This window comes from Taudactylus pleione, unplaced genomic scaffold (genome assembly GCF_031769625.1).
Source record: "Taudactylus pleione unplaced genomic scaffold, aTauple2 ptg000532l, whole genome shotgun sequence".
NCBI lineage: Eukaryota > Metazoa > Chordata > Amphibia > Anura > Myobatrachidae > Taudactylus > Taudactylus pleione.
Window position 1 is genome coordinate 852501 of NW_028284934.1, and position 21846 is coordinate 874346.

The 21846-nt window shown below is 46.9% G+C and overlaps 1 protein-coding gene across 3 annotated transcripts in view; it reads left to right on the forward strand.

Moving 5' to 3' along the window:
* The window catches only part of MAST3 (microtubule associated serine/threonine kinase 3), a 254091-nt gene that overhangs the window by 140379 nt on the left and 91866 nt on the right, over nt 1–21846 (forward strand). For 2 of the 3 annotated variants that reach the window (XM_088450860.1, XM_088450861.1), the window contains 2 exons: nt 9240–9328; nt 10763–10835. In XM_088450860.1, coding sequence (XP_088306986.1) covers nt 9240–9328; nt 10763–10835 — 162 coding nt within the window. The remainder of the gene's footprint in view (nt 1–9239; nt 9329–10762; nt 10836–21846) is intronic. The other variant, XM_088450862.1, reaches the window with a different exon arrangement.

Here is a 21846-nt window from a genome sequence, read left to right on the forward strand (position 1 = left end):
TTTAAAGCACAAATTATTAAAAATATAGTATAAAATAACCTTCAGGCTGTGTGGACAAGGTATATATGAAACAAATGAATTTCATGTATGTACACAAACTTTTTTTTTTTTTTTTGATGCACAAAATTATTATTAAAAATATTGTATAAAACGACCTGCAGGCTGTGTATATAAAACATAAATACATTCTGTGTTTAGATTTGGGTCCCATTCCGAAGATAAGTCATTATTTTATGCAAAAATTCCAAAATACGGAATATTCCGTTATCTAAAATACCCCTGGTCCCAAGCATTTTGGATATGGGAAACTCAACCTGTAGCTAGAAACTGATTGGTTACTTTGGGCAACAACTCCACTTCTGAAAACTAGCACTTTAGTATATATACCCCCAAGACTCCTGACTTGGGACAGCATTCAAATCTGAGTGAATACTAACCTTCAATGATTTTTAAGTGTCTTCTCAGGAATGCCTAAATTCCCTCTGTACCCTGGTATTATATTCATATCACTTCCACCTGCCCTTCAGCACTTAAGGCGCATATCCACTTACCATCCCCGGCAGTGGTGTGCTCAATGTCATTAACGACATTGAGCACCCACACTGCACATATATCGTTCAGTGACGTCACCCTCCCTCATCCCCGTACTTACAGAACCTGACAATATTGTTGCCCTGCAAGTACGGGCGATGAGCGACGTCGTCAACAACCATTGGGAGCACGCATCGTTGGTCATTGACGGCTTATCCACTGGACAATATAATGAATGTAATTATTCATTATATCATCTAGTGGATACACGTCATTACACTATTTACATTACAATTTCCTGCATCAGTGTATTTTGTTCTGTACTTCTATAGAAGTCCTACAGAAACTTGGAAAAGTTCATGTTTGTGATTTACACGTGAATGGTCCACTGTATGAAACACTTCTACTTGATTCTTATTCCCAACTCCCATCGGCCCTCTTACTTTCTGTTTTGTTGTTTGTTGCTGTGCCGGTAAGTAGGTTATGCATATATCTTTCCAAATATTTTTAGTATGGGATCCTACCCTTTTTCCTTCTGAAGTTTCTCTTTTTTTTAATTATAATTTTGTATGATTAGTTTAATAAACATTTTTTCGTATTATGTAATCTGATGAGATTTATTAAATACAACTAATTAAACACGTAGTGGTTGAGGGCATAAACTCACCAGGAAGTCATCCCAAGCCTTCAAAAATTATACTGACTCTATGTTCACTAGTAGACCTAAAAAGATAACCCTATAAATGTACTCATGGAACATCAGTCTTTAGAGCATTTGAGTACTGTACTTTCAGCTTTACATTTTAAAATTAGAGTGTGTATATATGTGTTTGCGTGTATGTACACAACACACACTGTCTTCAAAATAATCTTAGGCTTGGTGGTTAACATTGCTACCTCACACTGCTGAGGTCTTGGATTTAATTCCCAGTAAGGCTGACTTTGTGGAATTTGTATGTTCTTCTCGTATTTGGTAGGTTAATTGTCTACTGACAAAAATGTAACTCTAGTGTTTGTGTGTACATGTAATAAGGGGTATATATTGTAAGCCATACTTACCTACTCTCCTGGAAGGTGTGGGTAGTCCCCTGGAAGAGTTGGTGGATCTCCTGCATTCATCACATTTCAAGTGAAGTGGGCAGGAAGGGGGAGATAATGGTGAGAATCACGGTTCCGTATGGGGAGGGATGTGCTAAAATGACACACATTGTGTCATTTTAGTCACTCCTTTACCCCACGGACTAGCGGTTAGTGGCATGAGAGCTTGCCCCCAAAGTGGTCAGCTGCTTCTCCTCTCCAGCTTCTCCCAGAGAGGAGAAACATAAAGTTAGAAATCATGTTTAAACACACACAGTAAAAAGGAGTGATTTTTAGAAAGCACCCTTTAACCTCATTCACTTATATCAAGATATATTAAAAACAGGATTTATTGGATATGCTTTAAAATTAAATAGTATCAGATATATATCCTACAATAAATTAAAGACATACAAATGAAAATGTACAGGATTTGTATTATCTATATTTACCAAACAAGGGAAATACTAAAATATAAATACTAGAAAGTTAAAGAAAAAAAGTATTTTGTAAGCTCCAGTGAATGACCAAATATCTTGTATATAAAATTCATTGGTCTGTTTGTTTGTCTGTCCAGTTATGCATTCGGACACCCCTGCATCGATTATGATGAAACTAATGCGAGGTGGTCCAGTTAGATCCTGGACAGGTTTTAGGGGGGTTAAGGTCCTGGCTGGACCTCCCATTGGTGTGCGCTGGCCAGATTTTTGACCTGGGGAGCCTGTTCTAAGCCTTCCATTGGATGGATTTGGACGAAAACTTCAGAGTGCAACATTGGATGCCAGAAGACATACTAGGGGGTTGAGGTCTCTGTTGGGCCTCCCGTTGATGTACGCTGGGCAGAACTCTGGCCCAGGGAGCTTGTTCTGGGCTTTCCACTGGATGGATTTGGACGACATCACATAATAAAACTTAATAACTTGAAGATTTATATCTGGGCAACGTCAGGTACTACAGCTAGTTCTCTATAAGGCGCTGCAGAAGTTGTGTGCGCTATATAAATAGCAGGTTATAAAATAAGTATTGTTTCAGTTTAATTCTCCTTTGGATAAACCTGCCATATGTTACTTCCTGCTGATGAGAGAGCATTTATCACATGGCTAGGCATGAGCCTTGTCAATTGTTTGAGGTACTGAGGTGACCACTGTAATTGCTGCACAAAATGCCCTCTTTAAAGTGGTGGAACCATTGTTGCATCCGGTATAGTTTTTGTTTTGCTGCAGGCCAGAATGATGTGATGGCCCTCTCTGTAAAGAAAACCATGACAGGGTTGCTGTGATTTTGCTCAATTCCTGTTAAGGGGCCTATCCATTAGCAGATAAATTGAAGGACTGAACGATATATCGTTCAGTCGTTCACTTTATCTGCTAATGGATAGGCCCTGAACGATGACAGATGCGCACTCCCGCATCGTCTCTCCAACATGTTGGTCATTTATCGGATATCGCTGCCAGATATTAGAAATATCTGGCAGTGTATATGCAGTAAACGAATGATATTAACAGCAGCTACAAAGCACTGGAGAGAAAAAAATCCACTCCCTGAATGATGTCATGCGATATCGTTCATCGTTTGTCTTTTGCAAAAATCTGTCATGTACATAACAGATATCTTTCAGCACAGCCACCGGAATTTTCAATTGATATCTTTTGTCTTTCATCGTTCAGGAAAACATCTGCTAATGGATAGGCCCCCTTAGAGTTCACACGTTTCTATCTTAACAGCAGCTCCACATTGCTACACATTCTGGGGCAGCTCTGTTTTTGTATCCTACATATTTTAAAATAAACTATCTTCTGAAAAGAAAGTTCTCATGCTTTTAACACTGCTCACTAAGACCAGTGTTTTATTAGCGTGGCATGTTGATATTAGAATATACACTGTGGATATGGGAAACTTTGTTAAAAATAAGTGGAATTGTCAGCACTGCTTGTTATCAAGCAATATGTGCACGGTTTTATAAAGACTGCACATGTACTGAATGCTCTTCCAAATTAGAAAATGTGTTTTCTATGGACTGTGAATAAACATGTAAAACCTTGTGTAATAATTGCCCAATTATTTGTGCAATGCTTACAAAAATGACGACTAAATTAAGTTGTATGGCTCCATGGGCTCAACTTCCATATGTCCAACTCACTGGTAGACGTAAAATAAAAGAATCATCACTTGTGGGTGATCTAAGATTCATGAAAGTGGGAAAACCACTATATAGGTATCTAAGTGCTATGGAGGCCTAATGCTGGGCATACACTGCCAGACATTTTATCTGGCAGGCTGACACCCAGCAGATATCGCGGGCATACACTGAGATATCGAAGTGTATTGGCCCCAATATCTGCGCTCTGCCCGTGGGGAGGAAACCTCTCCCCATTCCTTCCCTGTGATGGAACAGGGAAAATGTCAGTTGGCTGTGGCCGGTTATACACTGCACGATGCGGCCGACATTAAAATGACAAAATATCGCATTGGACGAGCATTCCAGTACGATCTGTCATGTCCGACCAATTGATATTTTACCCTCGGTTGCCCACACACACACAGTACAATTATCAGGGCCGCTTATATCGGGCGTATCGCCCCGATAATTGTATAGTGTATCCCCAGCATAAGACATACCTAATAGAAGGTAACATAGGCCCTGTTGTCATTTACAACTATAACGTGCATCATTAATTAGTGTAGTTCATTTTGAGCCTACTGACTGCTTTTGCACACAGTGTATGATTAGACTACAAGGCGGCGATTCATTTGTTTTTTACATCGCAGTAATGGGCGCCCAATGTTCAAATTCAATTGTTTTGGGTGCCCATTGATTATCGCGCTCTTCGCAGCCAATTAGACCGGGTTAAGCCTTGTAAAATGGCTAAACCCGTCTAAAGTCAGGTTAGGGTGCCCAAACTCCTCTTTGGGCTCCTAAACCCAGGACTTAAGGCACATTTCTGCTCTCCTCCTCAGCAAGGGGCAAGCAGAAATGCAGGTGGAGCAACAATTGAACTGCTTTGTTGGGTACACGGCACTACCAACTGCCAGTGAAAACAATTGAATCAGCCACCAAGTCTGAGCACTATCTGGGCGATTCAATTGTATTTTTAGGCGTGCTAATTATAGCAAACCCATTAATTATAGTGCTTGTCGCACTCCATTAGATCGGATTTAGTACCTGATTCAGACCCGCTCGCTAGATGCGGCCGCTCGCTCCCAGTGTATGAAAATTCAGCTAAGTGATGTCAAGGCATCCGCTCGCATAGCAAGACATAAGCACGCCCACTATGTCTTGGCGAACGATCACTTTGTGTTTACAGACGCCCACCAACCTGTCTTTAGCCGCCCGCTAGCGATCGTCATCTCCTGGAAGTATGTACAACCATCGGTACCTGTCCGCAGCGCTTGCGGTTGACTGTACCCTACTGCTAGTCCAATGTATTTTTCAACCAGGTGACGTGTACTATGACACTGCCTGTTAATTATGCATGCTCCAGAAACTTTGTGAAAACACTCTGGCACGTCTGCGTCCGCAACTCCACTCTCCCGTTACTACTGGCCTGCCCCTGTTACCACCCACAAACGGCCTCTCCTGTCACTCATTCCACTGGGCTGTCTTTGCAGGGCGAGCGAGCACATTCCGATCGCTTGTACTAGTTTGCGCACGCGCACTGCGAACTACACGCATGCGCACATTAGCAAGCGTCTCTGCAGCGAGCGGCCGCTTGCTAGTGAGCAGGTCTGAATCAGGTCCTTAGCCCCATAAAATGTCTAAAACCATCTAGAGTCCTGGTTAGAGCGCCCAATCCACAGACTTATTTCACATTTCTGCTCGCCCACCTCAGGAGGGTGCAAGTAGAAATGCCAGCGGCTCTTGCATGCAAATGGAGCAACAATTTAATTGCTCCATCGGGTGCCCATTAGTCAGAGCCACCGGTGAAAACAATTGAATTGCCCCCTATGAAAATGTCCATCTACTCTGGTGCTTTGCATGACCATTGAACTATTACCAAATAAATGAGATATTAAGTACAGTTGAAGCACTACAAATGTACACGATTTGTGAGTGTGTTTTAGACGGGCTGTAGTTATGAGACCAGCGGCCGCATGACCACGGTCTCAATCCCGACAGAGTAATCCCGGGAAGGGATTTAACATAGATGTCAAAATACAGACGCCTATGTTAATCCCGACACCGGAACGATCGTCCTCTCTGCCGGGTAGATATACACTGAGCCCGGGGATGGGGGGGTTAGGCTAGGGGAAGGCTAGGGTTAGGCACCCCCCAGGGAGGGTTAGGTTTAGGCACCCATGGGGGCAGGTTAGGGTTAGGCACACCTAAGGGAGCTTTGGGGGGGGAGGGTTAGGGTACTTACCTCGAGGTGTCGGGATTTCGACCTGCCGGGCTGTCGGTATTTGATCCGCTGGCATTACATACCGATTCCGTTTTAGACCCTTGTTTGTATATTTATTATCTAACAGTTATATTTGACAAACAAAGGTTTATTTTTGCTTTATCTTACTTATCGTATATACTCGAGTATAAGCTGAGTTTTTCAGCACATTTTTTGTGCTGAAAAAGCACCCCCTCGGCTTATACTCGAGTCATGCCCGCATGGTACGCTGCTGAGTAGCGTACCATGTGGGCCGCGGTGCAGACTGTGTCACTGTGACACAGCCTGCACTGCGTGTGTAGCGCTGACCGGACGGAGTTCGGTCAGCACTACACACTGCTAAACACATAGCCGCCGGAGCCGGCAGCTATGTGTTTGGCGTAATCAGCAGCCGCTGAGAGTCTGTCAGACTCTCAGCGGCTACTGCTGCTCCCACTGCGGGAGCCATCTTCCGGCTCCCGCAGTGGGTAATGGGAGAGACGTCGTCATGACGACGTCTCTCCCATTATGCAAAGCGGCGGAGGAGCCTGTAGCAGCGTCGGGACCAGGAGCGGGGTTACAGGTAAGTGGTTTTTTTTTTTTACATTTCTTTCTACTGGGGGGGCTACTACCGGGGGGTACTACCAGGGGGGGATATCGCTACTGGGGGCACTACCAAAGGGGGGGATTGATAATGGGGGAACTACCAGGGGGGGGATGTTGCTACTGGGGGCACTACCAGGGAGGGGGGGAATACTGGGGACACTACCAGGGGGGATGTTGCTACTGGGGGCACTACCAGGGGGGGTTAATACTGGGGGCACTACCAGGGGGGGATATTGCTACTGGGGGCACTACCAGGGGGGGATTAATATTGGGGGCACTACCAGGGGGGATGTTGCTACTGGGGGCACTACCAGGGGGGGATATTGCTACTGGGGGCACTACCAGGGGGGGATATTGCTACTGGGGGCACTACCAGGGGGGTATTACTACTGGGGGCGCTACCAGGGGGGGATATTACTACTGGGGGCGCTACCAGGGGGGGATATTACTACTGGGGGCGCTACCAGGGGGGGATATTACTACTGGGGGCGCTACCAGGGGGGGATATTACTACTGGGGGCACTACCAGGGGGGGATATTACTACTGGGGGCACTACCAGGGGGGGATATTACTACTGGGGGCACTACCAGGGGGGGATTTCTACTGGGGGCACTACCAGGGGGGGATTACTACTGGGGGCAGTACCAGGGGAGGGATTACTACCAGTAGCTGCTGCATTTCCCACCCTAGGCTTATACTCGAGTCAATAAGTTTTCCCAGTTTTTTGTGGTAAAATTAGGTACCTCGGCTTATATTCGGGTCGACTTATACTCGAGTATATACGGTAACTGGATGATAGAGGTGTTGAATGGATGAGAGAACACTAAATTTGCACCAGACCCCATTTGCTACAAAATAGTTCAAGCTGTGTCAGTTGGTTTTTAAGGTTGTCCAAGCTGCGGCCCATACTGCAGGAATTGCCCACATGTCCTCTAATAGGCAGAAAGCTTATTTACAGTTTGACAAGCTTTAGGTGTGTAGAATGTGTAGTTCTGTCAGCAATAAAAAATATGGATTTATAGTGAAAATCATAGAAGTGTCCTATGAAATGAAATCCTAGAGTATATCAGTTTCTCAAACTCCGTCATTATAGTCCAGGTTGTCAGGATATCCATGCAAGTCCAAATGGCTAAATCAAATTGACTAAGGTACTAATTAAGTCACCTGTGCTCAAGCATGGATATCCTTAAAACCTGGACTATAATGGCAGGGTTTGGCAAACTCTGGCCTATGTAGTGCCCGCCGTAGCCATTAATGGTGGTTTTGTGCTTTAAGTCATTGTATGGTAAAAGTTTTTTTATATATATGCATGTATGTATATGTGTGTGTGTGTGTGTGTATGTGTATATATATATATATATATATATATATATATATATATATATATATATTATAATATAATTTTAAATCAGTTTGTCAACTAAAACAGGGGTGCTTGACCTCAACCCTAAACATGTCATGGTTTAAGGATTTCTGTCTATTAAAGTAGGTTGGATAATTACTGGCCCAGCAAGATAGAGTAAAGCTGGGCATCCTCTATGCCAGGGGTTAGGGAGCTTTTTTACCTTTTACCCCAAAATATATTTAGATACACCAACGTTACCCCTTTGATTTGAAAGGAAGGAAATCATATAGTAGTGCCCCCATATAATGCCCCTATAGTAGTGCCCCCATATAATACCCCTATAGTAGTTCCCCCATATAATGCCCCTGTAGTAGTGCCCCCATATAATGTCCCTGTAGTGCCGCTTGTACAAAAAAAAACACTTACCTTAATCCCCGCTCCTGCATCTGCCGCCGTCCTGTCCGCACGGTTGCTCCTCGGAACTATGGGAGAGACGTCATGACTTCTCTCCCATAGTGCGCATGGAGAGAGGCGGAAGCTGGAGTTCAGAAGAGAACTCCAGCCTCCGGCTAACGCGGCACTGCAGGGAGGGAGCCGGGCGCCCGCTGGTAATAACATCTTAGCGGGCGTCTGGCTTAGAACCTACCTGCGACACAGCCGGACATGCATATGAATCATTCTATATTATAGAATGATTCATATGCATGCCCGGCTGTCTGTCCATTACCCCTGTTCCCTGACCACTGCTCTATACAATTTTCTGTCAGATATCTGTCCAATCTGGCTGGTTGGAATGAAAACCTGATAATGTATGGGAGCAAATGACAGTCGATCATATGGTTTTAAACAATGAAAAAAGGACAAAAAATATTGTACAAATTGGTTACATTTGTGTGTTTTAACCAATTTGTCTGAACAACCATTTTTGTCTATTTCCCAGTGTTTGTGAGCAAATGGATCATTGTCATTTACTCCCATACATTACCAGGTTTTCATTCCAACCAGCCAGATATGTGACAGAAAATTGTATAGTGGATGGCCAGCATTACTCACCTGTGTATGATTAAAGAAATCCAAAATATGAGATCTGCTGGTGGTACTTGAGGATTGGAGGTGAGGACCACTCTACTAAACAGTGATTCTTTAGTATACTTTGGCATTATCACTTCTATTTTTGTACATATGCCCCTCAGACTTTAGGTAGAGCACTTTCTTTCAGTTTCAATATTTAGTTTGAACCTTTTATTTTGTAACTTTTATTTTTTTAATACATCACTATGTAGTCTGAAATAAGAAGTATAATAATGTGCTTTGTCCCCAGCTGTAGAAGCAGCAACAGAAAGAGTCTGATTGTAGGATCACCATCACCAACGCTCTCCCGCCCGTTATCACCACTCTCTGTACCCACAGGTATGATGTTGCATGTGTCGCTCTTGCTGAAAACCCGTTTTTTCCTTACTAAAACATTTGTCGATTTAGCTTTACGTACATATAGGTTTTATGTACAATAGCCACAGAAAGTTATCATCCCTAATATACTTGAACAATGTGAAGAGCAAACGACTGATTTAACAATTTAGGAAACGATGCACACCAATGATATTGTGCATGCACACTTACCAATCAGCCGCACGATATGTCTATTCAGAAAAACCCATTTAAATATGCCTGCCCAGTTTTGATGTAGTTTACTTAGTTCCATGCAGTTAACACATCGTGCGATCGTTTGGTCGTCTGTACATGCAACACTATTAGGACGAAGTATCTGCAGTATATTGTTTCGTCCATGCAGCATGCCCGTTGCGATATATCAGCAAAAGATGTAATTCGGAGATGTATTGGATGTTCACACTTGCAGATGGTCGGGACGATATATCATTCATCGGCTGTACGAATAGCATATTGTCTGGTGCAGTGTTTCCCAACCTCGGTCCCCAAGGCACACTAACAGTCCAGGTTTTAGTGATATTCATGCTTCAGCACAGATGGTTAAATCAAAATAACTGAGGCACTGATTAAGTCACCTGTGCTCAAATATGGCTATCCTTAAAACCTATACTGTTAAGCTGGCCACACACTAGACCAACTTTTATCCAACCATCCAACTAGTTGATTGGTTGGAATGAAAATCTGGTAAGGAATGGGAGTAAATGATGATCAGTAATTTGCTCCTAAATGCCAGAAAACAGATGAAAATGGTCGTTTAGACAAGTTTGTTAAATGTTTGATCTAAACAATTTGTTCAAACAACAGTTTTTGTCCATTTTCCGGCGTTTGTGAGCAAATTGCTGATTGTCATTTGCTTTCATACCTTACCAGATTTTCATTCCAACCAATCAACTAGTTGGCTGGTTGGATGTAAGTAGTGTGTGGCCAGCTTTAGTGTGCCTTGAGGACCATGGTTAGGAAACACTGGTCTAGTGTGTACGCAGCATTAATTCTTTAGATGTCCTTAGATAAAAAGAACATCATTTGACTTTTTCAATACATTTGATATATATACATATATGTGCTTATGGAGGATGAAACTTTGCAAGTGTTATAGTAGTTTTCTGCCTTAGCATAAATAAACTGCCTTTTGAGCAGTATACAGCAGTTTCCCAAATTCTGCCATTACAGTCCAGGTTTTAAGGGAATCTATCCTTTTGCACAGGTGACTTAATTAGTACCTCAGTCAATTTTATTTAACTATCTGGACTCAAACAATGGATACCCTTAAAACCTTGGACTGTAATGGCGGAGTTTGGGAAACTGGTATACAGTGATATATTGGTCCTCCCCCCTAACCATGTGATTGATGTGTTGTCAGCTATGATTGTTGCTCATTCATGTGTCTTTTGATAGCAGGGAGCAGTCCTCTGGATAGTCCAAGAAATTTCTCTACGAGTGCATCGGTTAACTTTCCTTTTGCTCGTAGGTAGGTATCACTATAAATTCCATGTTTCTGTTCAATCAGCATTTCAAATAATTAGCCATGTTAATCTGTCTCATTTCAATTCAGCTAATTCAAGTTTGCGTGACTGTCATTTGTGGTTGTAAGCTGTGATGAAAGTAGAAAAATATTCATTAATCTAAACTTTCCAGTAGAAACACTTAGTTCCAGAATGTTATACACGCTGTGGAACCAACCCCAAGTGAGGACCCGGAATCTATTTTTGGGGTCTCCTGATTGGCCAATATTTATCATACTAGGAATTGCTCCTTCTAGGGTCATCCTCTGGTTGTAGTTAATGTGATCCCGTCATGTACATGCATTTTGTGGGAATAAAACCGTATTCATGAGTGTGCAGCCTATTCATTCTTTAGGTTCTGCGACATACTGTATTTGAGACTACATGATTTGTGGAGGACATTCTTCCCCGACTGGTGCTTCTCTAATAGAACTCACTTACTGTATAGAAATGACATCCACTTTCTTATTAAATAAACAATTGCAGGGTAATTCCACGAAGCAGGTTTAAAAGGAACAGCATTACATCTTTGCTATATCAATGTTTGATATGTCCAGCTGGACCTGTAGTATGTGGCAGTAAAGGGGAACCATACTGATTTAAAAAAACAAAAAAACAACTATATGCTTTGTAAACATTTTGCTATTAAATAAAAACACTATTGTACTTGTGTAACTGATGTCTGGTTCAAATTTGTTACATGAGACTATAAGCTGATATTTATTTTACATATCACTGAGAACCAAAGTAAGCGGAAATGATTTCCTGTTGCAGAACATTGCTCCTATAAGTTGCATGCACCATTTTAGTAGTGGAATCATGGAAGCTATTTCTGTGTGATGGGAGAACTGCGCATCCCATTAATTGCTGGGTGTCATCAGAGGAGTTTCAGAATGCTATACTTTTCTACTTCAGGGTCCATAGGGTATCCACAGGATACCTTGGGGTATAGGTGTGACGTCAGTCGCAGGGCACCAAAGAGTTAAGCTTTCAGCCTCCCAGGATGCACTAGGTCCCCCTCCTATACCCCGCCCCCGGGCCAAGGCACCTCAGTTTAGTTTGGTGCCCGGCCGGAGTCGGGTGCACCTGTTGGAGTGGGGGCTAGAAGAGCCCCTGAAGCTTATTCTTCATGCAGCTGTGGCTGCACATCTGGATGTACAGCATGGACAGTCAGTCCTGACGTCCATGCTGTCTTCCCTACACCCCGCCGGTACCAGAACGCCGGTACTGATCCGGGGATGCTGGTGGGCGTCTGGGGTCACAGCTAGCGGTGACCCCAGATGCTCCGGACCATGGCCGGATTCAAGGGGGACAGAGGTAAGCAGCGGGGTCCCGCGGTGGGTCCCCGCTGATCACATGGTCCTAAGTCCCCAGGCAGGGGGCTCCCTGGGGACTGGCTGCAGCGTGGAGCCAGGCGACCAACCTGCGCTTCCACTACCCCCTGGGACAGCGGACCGCAGCAGAGCGGTAGCGCTGCGGCGTCCCAGGGGTTAAATGCATGCCAGGGGAGCGCGCCTTCCCTGTCTCACAGCCGGCGCCTCCCCCGCTGCACACAGCCCTCTCTGCATGCTGCCGACTGGTCCTGTGGCAGCGCTCCTCCCCCAGGCCAGCCTCCTCTCTGCTCCTCGGCGGCCATCTTCTCCAGAACGCATGGTGAACGCTGCTGGAAGCGCTGGACGGAAGCATCGTGGTCTGGGTCCCCCCGCATACCTCTCCTCCGCTGTGGTCAGGTCTGTGTATGCAGCGCTGTGTCCTACCAGGCCCTGTGTCTGTGTAGTTGAGTGATCAGCGCTGTTAGTGCAGGAATTGTTATTTTTCTGCATTGTATGTGACTGTGCTAGCGCTGCTGCCTGTAATCTTTTCTTCTCTAAACTGTCAGCTTTATTACTGTCCCTGTTCTTTCTGCTAAAGCCCTTGCGGTGCGGTGCTGCAGGGTGGTCTCTCGCCTATTTAATACTTAATTGGTGAGAGAGGTCACATACGTGGTGCCATCATGTCTGAAAGTGATTTTCCCCTCCGGCTACAGTGTACCACGTGCAAAGTACCGTTAGCGGAGGGGGAGGGTAGCGCGGAGGGCCTTTGCCGGCAGTGTTTGTCCATGGCGCGGCCTATTACGGTTACAGCACCGGTACAGGAGCCGCCCTGGGCTTGTTTCGCTCAGGCGTTAACAGCTTTAGTGGGCCAGTTAGCTCCGCAGCCCGCGTTTACTCCGATGGGTTTGTCCCAGCAGTCTGTGGTGTCGTCACCCATGCAGGGGTTCCCACGACAATTGGTGGTACCCCACAGTCTCCCTATTTCCCCGCTCCCGGGTTCTCAGGAGCCAGCGTGGGTTAACTCCCTGACGAGTTCTGTACAGCACTTGTCGGATGTGTTGCAAGGGGAGTCTGTGATGCGGTCTCATAAAAGGCCGGTGGCGTCTCTGTCCGCTCCTTATGAGGATGACGAAGGGACGTCTGATGATGGGGAGATTCTAGATCCTTACGATCAGGAACCTCTCCATACTAAGGACGCTGATGCTAAGTCCAAAGTATATATTCCTGGACTTATTCGGGCGGTCCGCACAGCCTTGGTGATTGAGGACGAAGTTCCCCCAGCGGCTAAATCTAAGTATGCCTTTTTCAAAGATGTGAAGGGCGATGCCACAGTCTTTCCTCTTTCGGGTCAGTTGGTGGACCATTTAGAGGAGGCGTGGAAACAACCTGGCAAAAGATACCAGCCGCAGAGACGCCTGGCGGTGGCTTATCCGTTCGCGGATAATTATTTTGCGAAGTGGGAATCCCCTCCACAGGTGGATTCTCACGTGACCCGTCTTGTCCGTAGTGCCACATTGCCGATGCCATCCATGTCCTCCCTTAAGGATGCTACGGACCGCAAGGTAGAAATCTGCCTGAAGTCCGCTTATTCCCTTGCTGGGGGGGCAGCACGGCCGGCTATGGCCATTTGCTGGGTTGCCAGAGCGATGGAGCGCTGGGCGGATTCATTAGAGGCTTCTTTTGAATCCGACTGTCCGGCCGATCAGGCGGAGTTGATTGGCAATCTCCGTGATTCGGCCACCTACATCAACGAGGCGGCTCTAGACATTAGTACTCTGGTGTCTAGAATTTCTTCAGCAGCGGTAGCTGCTCGTCGCACCTTGTGGCTGCGATCCTGGAAGGCGGACGCAGATTCCAAGAAAGGTCTGGAAGCGTTGCCGTTTACCGGAGAAGTTCTCTTCGGTCCGGATCTGGATAAGATTGTGGCCACGCTGGCGGCAGCCAAATCTGCCTGTCTCCCGTCGGCCGCTGCTCCTTCTGGTTCGGGACCATCGTCCTTTCGGTCATCTAGGGCCCAGGGCAGGCCCAAACCACAGTCGTTTCCTCGACAGGCTGGCCCTAAGAAATCGGTCAAGCCCCGGAAGCAGGCATGGAGTACCAGACGTCCGGCCCCCAAGCCAGATGGCAAGCCTGCGGCCTGACGGTCCGGGCCTCCCTTTGGGGGATCCCAGGGTGGGAGGCCGCCTGCTACAGTTCGCCCAGTGTTGGTCGACCACTACGACAGACACTTGGGTTCTGGAGGTGGTTTCCCACGGATACGCCCTCTCCTTCCGGCACAGACCCCCGGCTCGCTTCTTCACCACGGGTCTCCCATCAGACCGGAACAAGGCTACGGAGCTGCGGAAGGTATTGCACACTATGCTCCAGGCTGGAGTTATAGTGGCGGTTCCATTCTCCCAGAGGGGCCAGGGTTTCTATTCAAATCTATTTTTGGTACAGAAACCCAATGGGTCATATCGTCCGATTCTCAACCTCAAAGCACTCAACAAGTCTTTGCGGGTCCCGAAGTTTCGGATGGAGACCCTACGGTCCATCATTCTGGCGCTGGAACCTGGGGACTACTTGGTGTCATTGGACATACAGGACGCTTACCTGCATGTCCCTATTCTTTGGCGCCATCAACAGTTCCTCAGGTTTGCAATCAGCAGCGACCACTTCCAGTTTCGGGCGTTACCTTTTGGCCTGGCAACAGCACCACGTGTTTTCACCAAGGTGATGGCGGTCATGGCGGCTTCTCTGCGGCTGCAGGGAGTCCGCATGTTGCCGTATTTGGACGACCTGTTATTGGTGGCAGGATCTCCAGAGCTCCTGTTACGCCACTTGGACCTGACCATTGCACTGCTGCAACGGCACGGCTGGCTAATCAACTGGCAGAAGTCCACTCTAATCCCGTCTCGGAGGATTCTGCATCTTGGAGCCTTATTGGACTCGGGACAGCAAAGGATCTTCGTGACGGAGGACAAGATCTCTGCTTTACAGTCAAGGGTGCGCAGTTGTCTGCACAGCCGCCGGGTGTCCTTACACTCGGCGATGAGGTTACTGGGCTCCATGGTGTCGGTGTTCGACATGGTGGAATACGCCCAGTTTCACTCCAGACCTCTGCAGCACCTGATCCTGTCCAAGTGGAACGGGCTGACTCAGTCTCTGAAGTCCCAGACGATTGTGCTCACCCAGGAGGTTCGCCTGTCCCTTACGTGGTGGTTACAGACGACCCACCTCAACAAGGGACGTCCGTTCTGGGTTCCAAATTGGGTCCTGTTGACAACGGACGCCAGTCTTCGGGGCTGGGGAGCAGTTTCGGGTCCACACTTGTTCCAGGGCAGGTGGACGCCGACAGAAGCGGAGCTTCCAATAAATATCTTGGAACTCCGTGCGGTCTTCAATGCTCTCCAGCAGGCACAGCGGTTTCTACAGGGTCGCCCGGTGCAGGTCCAGTCGGACAACGCTACCACCGTGGCCTACATAAACAGGCAAGGAGGAACTCGCAGTCGGGCGGCTCTCGTAGAGGTCTCTCGGATCCTGGTTTGGGCGGAGCGCAATCTTCCGGCCATATCAGCGGTCTTCATCCCGGGAGTGCTCAATTGGGAGGCGGACTTTCTAAGTCGCCAGGACGTTCATCCGGGGGAATGGTCCCTGCACCCGGACGTTTTTCAACTACTGGTGGACAGGTGGGGTCTTCCAGAAATCGACCTCATGGCGTCCCGGCACAACAACAAGTTGCCGGTGTACGGGTCTCGCACAAGAGACGAAGGGGCGTCTCTGGTGGATGCTCTGTCCGTCCGGTGGACGTTCCGGTTCGCATACCTGTTCCCTCCGGTCTCCCTTCTTCCACGGGTAATCCGGAAATTCAAACAGGAAGGAGGGACGCTCCTGTTGATAGCTCCCGCGTGGCCCAGACGGCACTGGTTCTCAGACCTTCAGGGTCTGTCCGTGGACATTCCTCTGCGGTTGCCGCTACGACCGGACCTTCTGTCTCAGGGTCCTTGCCTTCACCCGGACCTGACTCGGCTGTCTTTGACGGCGTGGCTGTTGAGACGGCCATGCTGAGGTCCCGGGGGTTTTCCAGCTCTGTGGTGCGTACCATGTTACGAGCTCGGAAACCGTCTTCCGCGAGGATATACCATCGCGTGTGGCATACGTTCTTCCAGTGGTGTCGACCGAGAGGTTATGCACCGCGGGAGTTTCGTCTGTCTCGGATTCTCGCCTTCCTGCAAGCGGGACTAGATCATGGGCTTCGCCTTGCTTCTTTGAAGGTACAGGTTTCGGCCCTATCTGTCTGGTTTCACCGTAGGATTGCTACAATCCCGGATGTGCGCACCTTTAGGCAGGGTGTTCTCCGCATTCAGCCGCCCTTTGTTCCACCTGTGGCGCCTTGGGATTTGGCTGTGGTCCTGAGGGCTCTCCAAGGACCGCCGTTTGAACCACTGGGCTCAGTGGATCTTAAATGGCTAACAGCTAAGACTGTTTTCCTTCTGGCCATTGCTTCGGCCAGACGTGTTTCTGAGTTAGGGGCTCTTTCTTGTAGACCCCCTTTCTTGTTTTTTATGGGAACAGGGCAGTGCTCCGCACTCGGCCCGAGTTTCTTCCCAAAGTTATTTCCCAGTTTCATATTAACGAGGAAATAGTTGTTCCGGCCTTTAACTCACCGGGTCTTTCCGTGGGTGAGGCCTCTTTGGATGTTGTGCGGGCCTTAAGGACTTATGTTGACCGCACTTCTTCGTTTAGGAAGTCGGACGCTTTGTTTGTCCTCTTTGGCTTCCGTAAAAAGGGTTGGCCTGCTTCAAAGCAAACTTTGGCAGCCTGGATCCGTATGGCTATTTCTGAAGCTTATCTTCATGAAGGCCTACCGGTCCCTCCTTCTCTGAAGGCTCATTCCACTAGGTCTGTGGGTCCTTCGTGGGCAGCTCGACGTGGTGCCTCGGCAGTTCAGATCTGCAAGGCTGCTACGTGGTCTTCTGTCCATACCTTCGTGAGGTATTACAGGTTTGACACCTTCGCCTCTCAGGATGCTTCCTTCGGGCGGCGGATTCTCCTTTCTGCACAGGAGCGTCCCCACCCTTAAAGGATACTGCTTTGGGACATCCCCAAGGTATCCTGTGGATACCCTATGGACCCTGAAGTAGAAAATATGAGATATGGTAAGAACTTACCCTTGTTATCTCTATTTCTACGAAGTCCATAGGGTTCCACAGGACTCCCGCCCTGTCGCACCTGTGCTGCAGATGGGCTTTGCTCTGGTCACCGGTTTTCCGTCTCCCTCTGGTGAGAATGTGATTCTTGTATGTGTCCAGATCTTTGTTCTCTCTCTTCCTTCTCCTCCTCCGGCCTATGGCTTGGTAACTAACTGAGGTGCCTTGGCCCGGGGGCGGGGTATAGGAGGGGGACCTAGTGCATCCTGGGAGGCTGAAAGCTTAACTCTTTGGTGCCCTGCGACTGACGTCACACCTATACCCCAAGGTATCCTGTGGAACCCTATGGACTTCGTAGAAATAGAGATAACAAGGGTAAGTTCTTACCATATCTCATATTTTTATTCCCTGTATTTCACTTTTGTGACACTAGCCATAATGAAAGAAGCAGCAAAGAATGTATAGTAACTTCATGGTTTCCTCTTTTGGATACAATTACTTGGACTAGTGGAATGTTTTTGTCAGCACTACCTCACTTCAACTATTGATGTACAGCTGAATAATGTTGAATCTGTAGCTGAAGAAGTAATTTTTTTTTATTTTTACATGTAGTAGTACACCGAATGCTGCACATCCACTAGCAGATGGGTACACGACAGTACGATTACGACATCGTAATCGTACCGTCGTTCCCCATCCCCTGAGTGCCTACACTGAACGATTAGTCGTTCAGTGTAGGCACCCTCCGTCATCCCCGAACATGGCCAATCTGTCGTTCTCTGCAGATTGACTGGCATGTTCAGGCGATGATAGATGTCAAGAAACGACCAGCGGGAGCACGTATCGCTGGTCGTTTTTTACATTAAGCTGCCCGATTTGTGCCCGATTAACAAGCGATATAACAATGTTGTTATCGTTCAATGGCTTAATCGGGTAGTCGATACCCACCTTTACACCACTGCCACCTTAATGTGCTGCTCCATCTTTCATTTATTCGCTGCTGTATGCTTTCCTGCCACCTTTGCCGCGTTGACAAGTTTTTCCCTGAGCAGTATATTCACAAACGGGACATCTGTCTACCACCAGATGTATGTAAAGCTGTAAAATAAATAGAACCGTTAATATGTATAACCTAACCCCCCCCAATCCACATCTAACAGCAAGCACCACATAGTCTAATCGGGATGTAGTTTAGATCCCAGCTGTCGGAATGACAACACCTTTAATCAATTTCTGTCTTTAAACTATTAACGTGGCATCCACCACCTAAGAGGTTCCAGGAGGAACCCATTTGTTGTTCAGCAAGATTCTGGCTTGCCCAGATGGCAGGGGCAATGTTCTAAACAGAAATGCTGATTTCAGTTACAAAATAGTATCGCAATATATGAAATTGTAGCTCAGGCACGGCTTGATATGTTAAAGCAGTGCAGGGTGTCGGTGTTAGGTCTACATCCTTCCTGCTAGCTCTAGTAAAAATAATAATAATTAAAAAAAAGCTCTTGCTTACAAACTACACATACTTGGCATTACTATACTCAGGCCTAGGTGTTTTAGCTGCATCAATGGGTTTTTAGTAACTGTAAAAAATACTATAAAACAAGTTCTTTATATAATGGTCTAAATATATTTAGTCCAATATCATATTAAAAGAAATATCTATAATTCCCAAGTAAACAATATAGAATGTACTTTTAGTTTTAAAAAACAAATATCTAAAAAACCATATTTCCAACTTGAATTAAATTCTGGATGTTGCAATTGGTATTCTGAAAGAAACTGTGTCTGAATAGCGAGTTTCTTCTTCAGGCTCCATAGAGATCCACAGGGGATACCATGGGAAAATGTGATTGGTGTGATCCAGGCACCAAACAGTTAAGCTTTCAGCTCCCAGGATGCCCCAGGTCCTCCTCCACATATACCCCGCCCCTGGCCACAGGCATTCAGTTGTTCGTTTGGTGCTGCAGGATTCAGACGCACCTTTATAACAGGAGACTGCTCATGCAGTCCCAAGCTTTTTATTTTCTGTTTTGTTTTTACTTTAGAGCAAGCAGCGCTAGGCGTCCTAAACGATGCCTGTGCTGCTGCTCCACCTACCCCCACCGGCACCACAACACCAGTAACCGGACTGGTGATTTTGGTGGGCACCAGCGGAGCTTGGCTAGCGGCGATGCTGGGACCCGGGACTGCATCCGGAAGGACAGGAACACAGATAAGGTGGTTACCCCCTCGCGTGTGTAAACACCAGAAGGTGGTAAAAGCTGAGTTTCCTAAGTGAGCAGCTCACTGAACTTATGAAAGAAGCATGGAGTAACCTGGATAAACTTCCATGTTACAAAAAGATTAGCATCTTTGTATCCTTTCCCTTCTACTGAAAGTACCAAATGGGAAGTCCCTCCTACTGTGGATGCTCATGTGACACATTTAGTTAGGAGTGCTACCTTCCCTATACTGTCAGCATCTTCCCTTAAAGATCCTACAGAGAGAAAACTTGACACATGTCTTAAATCAGTGTTTTCATTGTCTGGAGCTGTTACTTGGCCGGCTATGGCTGCGGATCGGTTATCCAAGGATGTTGAAGAATGGATGGGGGCATTGGAAGATACTCTACCAAATGCTACTAGAGAACAGCTGACAAGTATCTCCCATATACGGGAAGTGGTCTCCTGTTTGGGAGAAGCTGCATTTGATGCTCGGCTCCTAGCTTCTGTAGCATTGGCAGCTTCGGTTGTTGCTCGTAGAGCCCTTTGGTTAAGGTCCTGGAAAGCAGATACTGGATCCAAGAAGGCTCTGGAATCCTTACCTTTTTATAGAAACAAACGTTTTGGAGCAGAATTGGATAAGATAGTGGCTGCTCTGACAGCCTCAAAATCTGCAGGTCTGCCATTAACCGCTACATCAAAGTCTAGGCAGTCTTCTTGGTCCTTTCGCCCTCAGGGAAGAGCAAAAGGACTACCTTCCTCCAGACAGTTTAGTTCTCGCAGGACCACCAAGCAGTAGACTGAAAGGTCCTGACCGGTCAGACGTCTAGCCTCTAAGCCGGACGACAAACCATCTGTCTGATGGGACGGGCCTCCTCCTGGGGGATCCCAGGGTGGCAGGCTGTCTTCTTCAATTTGCGGACTACTGGCATCAAGCAACGACAGAGGCCTGAGTCTGAGAAGTGGTCTCACAGGGGTATGTCCTCACCTTCTGGAGGCATCCTCCCCAGAAGTTTTTTTTGTACAACTCCCCCATCAGATTCTATCAAGGCCTTGGCCCTCCAGGAGGCCATTTACTCCTTGCTGTGGTCAGGGGTGATCATCCCGGTTCCTGTGGTTAACAAGGAAGGGGTTATTATTCCAATATATTTTTGGTTCAGAAACTAAATGAGTCGCATCGCCCTATTCTAAATCTGAAAACCCTCAACAAGTTTATCCGTGTACCCAAGTTCCGTATGGAGACTCTTCAGTCAATTATTTTGGTGATGGAACCTGAGAATTTTATGGCTTCCCTGGACATTCAGGATGCGTATCTGCATGTTCCTATTAAGTCATCCCACCAACAATTTCTACGGTTTGCTATCCTGCAACAACATTACCAATTTCAGGCACTGACCTTTGGTCTATCAACAGCACTTCGGGTCTTCACCAAAATAATGGCGGTAATGATGGCCTACCTCAGGCGTCAGGGAATCGGTATACTGCCATACCTGGGACGACCTTCTGATATTGTCACAGTGTCCAGCTGTTCTACTACACCATCTCCAACTGACCATTGCCTACCTACAGACGCATGGCTGGGTCATCAATTGGAAGAAATCCTCCTTTCTCCAATACAGCGTATGGTACATCTGGGGGCACTTCTGGATTCTCAGGCACAAAGTGTATTTCTGCCAGAGGATTTCAGCCCTATTATTGCGAGTACGCAAATTGCTCCGCAAGCGAAGGGTATCCATTCTGTTGGCGATGCAGGTCCTGGGGTTAAGGGTATCTACCTTCGACATGGTGGAATATGCTTAGTTCCACTCCAGGCCTCTGCAACAATTGATTCTCTCGCGTTGGAACGGGTAGTATGATCGAAGTATGTCCCAGAGGATCCTTCTCACTCCGCAGGTTCGTCTCTCTTTTTCTCTTGGTGGCTACAAAAGTCTGGACATGGGTCGCCCATTCTGAATTCCAAATTGGGTGCTCCTCACCACGGACGCCAGTCTTCGCAGATGGGGGGTGGTGACAGGTCTTCATACCTTTCAGGGAAGATGGATAAATCTGGAAAATCACCTGCCCATAAACATCCTGGAGCTTCGCACAGTATACAAAGTGCTCATCCTGGCACATGACTTACTCCAAGGCAGGCCGGTCCAGATCCAGTCTGACAACGCAACCACAGTAGACTATCTCAATCATCAGCGAGGCACGCGAACTCAGGCAGCCATGAGGGAGTGACAAACATTCTGATCTGGGCAGAATGTCCATCTTCCAGCTGTCTCAGCAATATTCATCCCAGGAGTCCTCAATTGTGAAGCGGACTTCCTAAGTCCTCAGGACACACGCCGGAGA